The following is a 9,693-nucleotide window of genomic DNA, read 5'->3' as shown; positions in this document are numbered from 1 at the left end:
TCCTCCCCGCGCGTCCCCGATCAACTACAGCAGTTCCACGATCAGTCCGATCGGTGAAACTCTCCGGTTTTTCAGCCGCTTAAACTCGGTCACACCGCGCAAGGGAGCCGAACCCGATGGCTTCGACGACCTCTGACGGCCCCGAGCGAGAGTCGCCGAACCCGAGCGAACAAAACGGCGACGGGAGCGAAACGGGCCTGCGCGCCGCCGACGACCAGGAACCGGCCGTTAAGATGGACGCGGACGGAGCGGAGACGAACGTGAAGTCAAACGGAGAACAAAGGCCGGATGGAGCCACGAGGGGAGACGACGGTGGCGACGAGGGCGAAACCGAACCGCAAGCGGAGAAAGAGCAGCAGAAACCCCCCGGTAGTGCGGACGGGACGGGGGAGCCGCTGAAGATAGAACAAAGGGAGGAGGAGAACGCGTCCTCGCCGGCGGAGAAAAGCGCTAACGGCAGCGGCGCGATGAAGAGACGCGCGAGTCTGGAGTTGAGCTCGTCCTCGGATGGAGAGCCGCTCAGCCGCATGGACTCTGAGGACAGGTGCGTGTCAAGAGCTTCATAAACACAAACATTACAGTCAAACACAATGTAAAATCCTCCTCAGACAGCAGTTAATAATGTTACAGATGTGAATATAACATTTAGAAACAAAGAGTAACACAGATGTTAAAGTGTTACAATGTTACTGAAACACTTAAGTGTACATCCGCACTTCCCCCTCCCCGTTTATTTATATTTCATGATGTTGTTTTGTTTAGTTTTCTATTCTCTTATTCCCGTTTCCGTTGTTTATCATTTGCATTAGTTGATTGCGTTTGTAAATTCAGGCTCTGGCTTAAAATACAGTTGAATGGCTGACCAAAGACGAGAGGTCATTGTAGAAATGGCATGCATGCCACTACATCATGTGTTTGTTATTCATTAAATCATTCACACCATCATTTGAACTGATTTGATATGAGAATAAAGGAGACATGATATTACCAGGAAAGATTGTGATGTCTAAAGGAGTCGCCACTTCTTGTTGCCTTTGAAAAGGAAAAAACGATTCCCTTTATTTGCTGGTTGCGTTTTCTATGCTGAGATCTTTGTCATTCTTGACGCGCAAGTGGGTGTGGTTGTGTTTATTTTATGTTGTAGTGTTTCTGTTGCATTGGGCTCGTGTCTATGGCTTTTATGTGTGAAAATGAACGGGTGTTTTTGAAAGCGGGACTCTTAGCAAATGTGAAATCTGTCAAACCAATTTCCAATTAATACAATGTATCAGGTCGGCCCAGGGCTGTAGGCACAAAGACTGCAGGTGTGTGTGTGGGGATGGGAATTTGTACTTGATGCTAGACACGTTGCTTTGTGATGCTTACTATGGGAAAAAGCTCTTAAAATGTTCGGACAGCTGGAGTGTAACTCTTGTGAGGGGCGTTTGTTCCACACACACCACACAACAACTGCACATCACCCCTGCAGAGTTGAGACGGAGATCATTTTGAAACGTTTCAGGGGCTTGAAGATTTGAGATGGTGTTTATTTCAGCTCATCATACATATGATGTGTGACTGCTGCATGTGCAGAGGTTATGAAGTCTGTACTGTCACACATAACATGCTCATCTGAGCACATAAACCTGGTGCTGATGTTTATCACATGTCAGGCCTGCTTAGTATTTTCCATTCATTGTCAGATTCATAGTTCCCAGATAAATATAGGCTACAAAAAAAATGGACACGGCAGTTTCATTTTAACAATCATTAGTGCTTCTTTAATTGGGGGTGAGACTTCTGCCACAAATCGCTCATCCAGAAGAACACACTAGCAACCACATAGAAACACCCTGACAGGATAGTGGTTAACCGCTTACTCTACATGTATTCAGCTCATAAGTCAGTCAGCCTGGCAAGTGTGTCCATTTACATTTATGCATTTGGCTTTTGATTTTATCCAAAGCAACTTACATTGCATTGTACTATACATTTCTATCCGAGTATGTGCAATCCCCTGGGATCGAACCCGTGTCCTTGGCGTTGCTAGCGCCGTGCTCTAACCACTGAGCTACAGGAAAGCTACTTATGTGATTACCCAGAATGCTTTGCTCCAGCACATCTTTTGTCAGTTGTGGGCAGTCAAGTCTGAAAAGAACCAACAGATGGAACCTCCTCATACTGTGTGTATCCCCCTCCGCTCCCCTCGGGGGTTATTAAGTCGCATTCAGTTGAGTTCATGGTGTTCTACTGCGGTACTTTCTCCTCTGCATGGCACAGCTGTAGCGGCTGCTCTGAAGCACAATGTTACAGTGTTCGTGTGCCACTGCACTCATTTACTCTTCACACGGCCTCAGGGATGAAAAGTTTCTGTTTCTAAATAATAAATAAAAGGGAAAGAATTAAATGGTTCATGTGACAAAAGATTGATTTCCAATTTTTCCTCATCATGTCATTTTGTGCTTCACTTCTAAAACTTTCCTTTATGGCAGGGGATTTTTCAACCTTTCCAGTCACATGTTAAATAGAGACCACTTTACACAATCAATAACATTTATTCAAATCTTTAAAATACAGTGTTAAATGTATAATATTAGGAGTATACACAATTCATCAGAACATGTTTGGACTTGTGTGTTTCAGTATTAGCAGTACTTTGATGGACTTGGAGAGCATCGCGTCCAGCGGACGATCAACTCCAGCTATGATGAACGGTCACGGCGGGGCCTCTTCATCCTCAGTTAAAGGCTCATCTTATCCGTGCTGCTGGGACCAGTGTCAAATGGTGTTCAACACCAGTCCAGACCTGGCAGAACACATCCGCGGGGTCCACGTAGATGGCCAGCGTGGAGGGGTCAGTGTGTGTCTGAGTATTAAATGAAACGGACATCAAAGCAAGGACTGTTTATGCTAAAGATACATTTATTATGCAAATAAGCTCACTTTTTAAACGAAATGTTTACAATGACACTTACAGTCGGATATTCATTAATGGAACATGCATTCCACCTGTATGAATGTCTAACTGCAATACTGATATAATGCATACTAAAAAAATGGATAGCAGTTGTTCAGTACCAGAAGGTTGTTTTTGTTTGTAGATGGTAGGTGTCGCTTGTTTGTAGAATTGATCTAATGCAGTGATGTTCAGACATGTGTAAGTGTGACTTTAGTGGCAGATGGTGTTTCATTCTGCCTCTGTTTCTCTCCTGCAGGTGTTTGTGTGCCTTTGGAAAGGTTGTAAGGTATATAACACACCATCCACCAGTCAGAGCTGGCTTCAGAGACACATGGTGTCCCACAGCGGAGACAAGCCATTCAAGGTTAGACTGATTCCTCACATACAGGAGCACTCAAGAAATAAGAAAATTCAGAATATGCATTGAAAATTGTTTTGTTACGTTACAAAAATGATAATGTTATGTCACATTTTGTTGTGCGGTGAGAGCTGGTTTTGTGAGATTTAACACCAAACTTCTCATGCAAGCACAATACAGCTACATACTCGCATTGTGTCACGGCTGCACAATGATCGCACTGTTCACAGGACTCGATCTGTAATTATATCTCCACGTGAGCTGTTTTTATTTACTATAACCGCTGCTGTCTGTTTCTGTGCAGTGTGTGGTGGGCGGCTGCAATGCCACCTTCGCCTCACAGGGGGGGCTGGCGCGCCACGTCCCGACCCACTTCAGCTCCCAGAACTCCTCCAAACTCTCCAGTCAAGCCAAAGTGAAGGAAGAGTCGCCTTCCAAAGCGAGCATAAACAAACGGAGGAAACTCAAGTACAAGCGCAGACGCTCCTTACGTACGTATCGTCGGACACTTTCACCTTTGAGTCTTCTTAAAAAACAAACAAACCATTCTTAAGCCTTCTTAAAGTGAACCAGAGTTTTCAGATCTCTGGTGTTGTCCTGAATTTGTTGAAATGATCATATAAAAGCCAGCAGTGTTTCATTAAAACTCCTGCTGCTCTTTAACAGCAGTCTGTGTCTTTCCTCCAGCGCGGCCTCACGACTTCTTTGATGCACAGACCATGGATGCCATCCGTCATCGAGCCATCTGCCTCAATCTAGCGACTCACATTGAGAGTCAGGGCAAGGGCCACAGCGTTGTGTTTCACAGCACGGTGAGCGACTGCAGTTCACCTCCCTCACACTAGAGGGCGGTGTACACATGCTGCACAAAAGTGTTATTCACATCTGTCGGTAGTATGCCGTTCAGGAGTATGTGTACTGTATACTGCAAAAATCCTTTGCTAAGATAAACATCACTATTACTGTTGCTTTCACATGGTAGCAGAAATGAAGCATCAGATGTTTGTGTGCAGTTCTTAACACATAAATAAGATCTCATACGTTTCTCGTTGCGTGTAATGAAACAGGTGATCGCCAGGCGAAAGGAGGATTCTGGGAAGGTGAAAGTGCTGCTTCATTGGACGCCGGAGGACATGTGAGTGGATGAAAGGAGCTGCGCTGTTACCTCAGAGCCCTGCACCAAATGTCAGGCGTTTATGTGATTCAGAGGTTACCTGAGGGGGCAGTGTTAGTCATTGGTGCTTTACACACACCTGACATCTCTCTGCGCTCACAGATTCACTGTTCTGGGGTCATTTAAGTCCCAATAACTGCCAGAGAAATTCTCGTAAGACTGATATTGAAGGTTTATTAACAGTATTCTGTCCTGGAGCGTACACGCTGCATACTGCCTGCTATTTTATTAATCGTGAGAGGGGAAGGTTGAGGCTGGTGTCGTGGTATGCAGTGCGTCTGGGGGTTTCATGCATGCTAAAAATGGATTTCGAAAGTCTTTCTTTTCATAGACGTCACCCACTTGAGCGTTGATGTTCAGATCAGTTTGTGGCGCCGAGCTCTCGTTGGTAAACATCCATGTTAGTGTCAGATCTGATGAAGAGGCTGCGTGTCACCGCGTGTCACCACCCACCAGCTCTGTTTCATGTGCCCGGCAAACCTGCCTTGATGTTCGTTTAAAGCGGTTCCTTTCCCAAATCCCTTCTAATGGATATCCTCTCCCTCTCAGCGTTTCCATGGCAATGACGGGTGACCTTTGAACGTGTCACAGCGAACGATTCTCAGATGGCGTTCTCCCTAGATTCACACGAACGTATACGAGCTGATTTGATGTTGTTCCTTTACATGAGAATGTGTTTATGTAGTAAAACTGCGGCTAATTAATAGAAAGTGGCTTTCCTGTGGCTCAGTGGTTGGAGCATGGCGCTAGAAACACTTAGGTCATGGGTTCGAGCCCAGGGGATTGTACGTAGTCCGAAACAAATGTATAGTGCAATGCAATGTAAGTCGCTTTGGATAAAAGCGTCTGCCAAATGCGTAAATGTAATCTAAGTTTTAGTAATTCTTAGTAAGTCTTTTTTTCTTTAGTTTCGATTGTGTTGTGATGATCGATACACTTTTGTAAGCGTGTAGACTTCCACACAAGATTCTAGGCGTGAGCTACTATTCTGACGCAGGCATCAATCTAAACCAGGGGAATGTTTGTCAGCTCCACCATAACACCGCACAAGTTGCTTTCCCAGGAGGCCGTGTTTAAAATGGATTTCTGGGTCATCACAACAAGCCGGAGCCAAACAAGTCTCCTCCACGGAATAACGTCAGAAGAAAAGAGAAAACCACCTCATTTTTAATCATCTTGTTGTGGAATGTGTGTTGGGGGAGTGGGGAGGAGAATTAAAAGCATCAAGCTTGTGTGGGAATGTTTACTGAGCTTAATATTTATTATGTGCATAAATACAGCAAGCTGCTCTACTTTAAAAAGAAAGGTTAGTGTGCTATTCCCGAAATGAAATATTAAACATATTTTTCTTTGTGATTTGCGCAGACTTCCAGACGCTTGGGTTAACGAGAGCGACCGTGCACAGCTGAAGACCAAAGTGGTCCATCTTTCGCAGCTTCCTCAGGACACAGCCGAACTGCTGGACCCCAACGTCTACAGGTGACGCTCCGAACCACTCTGTTCGCATCACAAATATAATCTGTAACACGAGGAATGAAGAAGCACCAAGGGCATGTGTTTTGAAGTTCCCAACAGGAAGACTTACTTTGAATTTTTCCAGCAGATGGAGCCAGTGTCGCTGCGGCTAACCTCAAGTGTTTTCTGATCTACTGTGATGTGCTGTGGAGACCTCAGGGGGATGTGGGTGGGAGATCAAAAGCCTTCCATAAGACAATGTTAATTTATCAAAGCCGAGCGTTCGCCTGTCACCAGTAAATCACCTTTGACCTTCTCCTACAGACCTCTCCTCCAGGACATTATTAAATATATCATTTCTCTGTTTATTAGAATTCATTTTATTTTTTCATCAGAGTGGAATTTTTTTAGGCAAATTTGAACGTTGTTGAGGGTGGAAATGTGTTTGTATTCATGCACATTAATGACAGCATGGAACCCTACAAAGTGAGACTTTAAAAGGTGTGCGGACGGATGCCCAGGTTCTCCGGGGTCTGAAGCACGTGTGCTCTGTGTTTATGCATCAGTGTGTTTGTGCTACAAATATTCAATTGGAAATGGCAGTCGTTCCCTTTGTGTGTGTGTGTGTTCCGTACTAAAGCAGGATCTGCTTGTTTTCAGGATGTATTTCTAGAAGACGGGTGGGAGGGGCCACATCTGTCAGTGGCAGTGCCCGCTGACGTACCCAAACCGATGTGGACGTGCCGATCTTTTGAGACTGAAGATTTTTTTCCCCTTTTGCTCTTCCCCCCTCTTTTTAATGCTCAAAGTCTGCCAAAGCATGCAGTGAAAGTTTAATGTGTTTTCATCACTTGAAGAGGAAAAAGAAAAAATTGTGAATCCTGTCGGTGCTGGACTTTTAACTGTCTAGGAAGATTGTTTTCAAATGTGTTGTGCATCGCGTTTGAATCAGTTGAATTTCATTCCTTGCGTCCTAAACTCTTCTGACAAGCTCTTATAAATCCTGTTTTTTCCGTTTTGGTCAGAAAGTGCCCATGTAAATATTCCAGGAGATTTGTAATATATTTTTGTACTGCAAAATGTGACTGTACTGTAGATAGATGTAATATGCCAAGTTGACAGATGATGTAATTGTACAGAATGTGATAGCTGAATAGTTTGGATGATGTAAATGCTTCCATACACATTTTCTTTGTTTTATTTTAGGTTTTGCGTGCTTTTATTTAGTTTGACGGTTAATTTGAACACGTTGCTGCTCCACTCACTGGTGGCGATGGTGGAAAGCTGTTTACAGTGTGCACTGTTTGTGTGTTATCTTTGTTAAAGCTATACACAAGCCAAGGAGTGTATAGACATCTCGATGTAATGGTGCTAAAGCTAACACTAGCGTTTAGGCTAATGCACATAGGACAATTCTTAGACCAACAATGATGGTGCTGTTTAGATCAAATAACAAGACCCTGTTCCCCATAGTTTATATTTCTGTCTTTGTAGTAAACCGGACAATTCCGAAAAACGTGTGTTTATTTGATTCAGTGTATGAACACCACTGGAATTGTTTAGCAGGTTGCTAACGGATTTGTAGTAAAAACTTGTTCCAGCCCATATAAACCTTCTGTTTTTCAAACAGGACTCTTGTTTATTAGGTATGAGGAGGCCGGGGGCATCTGGGAGTCATTTTATTGCAGCAGATTTGCAAGCATTGGCACAGGGGCCGTCTGCCAGGGCCCTCAGCTCAGTGTCAGATGAGTACAGCTGCTGTTTTAAGAGACACCTGACCACTGTTTGATTTCATAACAAAATAATTCTCCTGTTTCTGTTTACTGTCACACTCGGTTTGGGCTTTACAATGTGGAAATTAATTCTCTTACGACAAGCATATTTAAAATTAAGCTTTCTTCAGGGTTTTCGTACAGTGGGTTTGAGACGCATTCTGCATCTACTACAAATGAGAAGTCAAAATTTGTGGGTCAAATTTGTAATGCAGATGTATATGTATATGTTTGACTTTACAAATGTATTTTTACAGTTTTGCATACGCCTGAGTGACAAATACACAACATCTGCTGTCTACATGGCAACTACAATAAGACTGTTCTTATGAAACCATAGTGCTACACATTTCCAGGGTTTTTGAGTGTTTAACCAGCCCAATCATCCAGATATATGAATTGGTTCCAAAATTTGGTAATTAGAAAGTATTTTTTAACAAGAAGTCAAAATATTCTGTTTGCCATTATACCAGCCTTGCATCCAACATAGCCTTCCATGTAGTATGCAAAACTCAGCATGAGAAATTAGTATTTATTATGAGTCATATGCAGAAGAAGGTTCAAATGTTTACTCAACATGTATACAAAAAAAAGTCTGTCCCATGAGACCACAGGAGCTGAGGAGCCTCTAAATACCAAAGTTTATAAATTACAAATACCAGTGCATTTTGCAAGTTTTATAGGCATTAATACATTGTACTTGTTTAACAACGTTTGAGTACATTTTTTTGTGTCTCACGTCACGCAAGTCACCGAAAAAGGGGTCACGTGACAATGATAATATGGCGGATGTATTTTATAATGAAGTAGGTGGTAACCTACGTTATTTCAGACACGCAGGTTAGAAGTCATGATGGTTATTTAAAATGTCCTGGTTACACGTCTTTAAGTTACTGATATTTTGTACAAATTTCACACAACGCGATGCAACTGCCTGTCTACACCTGTCACCTCACGTAACGTTACCTCAGCGGTTTGTAGAAACATCGCGAGCTGGCTTTGTTCTGGCGATTTGACATTTGGTATTAACAAAATAACTAATGGAAATGAATGTCAAAATGAACATATGTGATATTTGTAAGTGAAGTTATTTAATTTCAAACGAACTAGGCAAAGAAAGTGACTGAAGTAACGTAACGAAGCTGACGGCGCGAGTCGCCCAACGTGTTTCCAGTTGCCTATAGACCAACTTTTTGTTTGCAAACAGTGCGACTCAATTCTGCGGGCGGAGCCGAACTGGTGGCAGAAAGCATCTAAATTATCGTTCTTAACTGTACGTTACATAATTTATTTTGCATTTGTGTGTGATAAACAGTATAGAAAACCTTACCTGAAATAAAATAAACACAGAGAAACGAGTATTCCGGATGATTTCTTCAGTCCAGCCTGTTCGTTTAATGGCTTGTTTAGCTTAAGTGTCATATTCAACGATGGTATTCCATAGGAAATAACACCATAATTTTTGCCATTCCTATTCTGACATTCAATAACACAAAAACACATTTTTGAAGGAATTGTCTCCTACGTTTCATTCATTGCTGCTTTGTTTCCACTGTTTTTCTGCCACCAGTATGAGCGCGCAGCTGGCAGTGACGTAACCGTGACGTCGACTCCAAATTGGTCTATAGATATTTTTATTCAGTGTAATGAAATCGTTTTTTTTTCTGGTACAACCTTAGACCGTTAGTTTGCAATCTCTCTTTTACTATAAACGTATTGAAACATTTTGTTTGCTCCATTTGCATTTTGAAAGATGCGCATCAATAACCCAATCTACCTTATTCACCTCAATTTATGTAACGCTATTGAAATGTGTTTACAATATTCGACTGTCAGAGGTGAGTCACTTTATATTCAAAAAATATGTTAGTAATCATGAATGGCTTTGCTAAATGTGATGTATGAAAAACAGAAGTGTCAGATACAGTTCCCATTCATCTTTGTGAGGCAGAAATTAACCAGAATATTTTTCCATCAGATTGCTCACACAGATTCA

At 42.6% G+C, this 9,693-nt stretch overlaps 1 protein-coding gene across 5 annotated transcripts; it reads left to right on the top strand.

Moving 5' to 3' along the window:
- aebp2 (AE binding protein 2) lies at positions 1–9,067 on the top strand. Of its 5 annotated transcripts, none has more exons than XM_057324828.1 (8): positions 1–544; positions 2,623–2,833; positions 3,195–3,302; positions 3,601–3,787; positions 3,966–4,108; positions 4,364–4,431; positions 5,836–5,949; positions 6,071–9,067. In XM_057324828.1, the coding sequence occupies exons 1-8, from the start codon at positions 117–119 to the stop codon at positions 6,096–6,098; spliced, it is 1,287 nt and encodes a 428-aa protein (XP_057180811.1). In that variant the 5' UTR covers positions 1–116; the 3' UTR covers positions 6,099–9,067. The 5 variants fall into 5 exon arrangements, with proteins under 5 accessions (XP_057180811.1, XP_057180812.1, XP_057180810.1 ...); XM_057324829.1 differs by having other exon boundaries at positions 3,963–4,108; positions 6,074–9,067; XM_057324827.1 differs by having other exon boundaries at positions 3,963–4,108.
- The last annotated feature ends 626 nt before the right edge of the window (positions 9,068–9,693 follow it).

The sequence above is a fragment of the Triplophysa rosa genome, linkage group LG24 (assembly GCF_024868665.1).
Source record: "Triplophysa rosa linkage group LG24, Trosa_1v2, whole genome shotgun sequence".
Taxonomy (NCBI): domain Eukaryota; kingdom Metazoa; phylum Chordata; class Actinopteri; order Cypriniformes; family Nemacheilidae; genus Triplophysa; species Triplophysa rosa.
The sequence above is the reverse complement of the archived record's forward strand: the minus strand, read 5'-3'. Positions and strand labels throughout refer to the sequence as shown.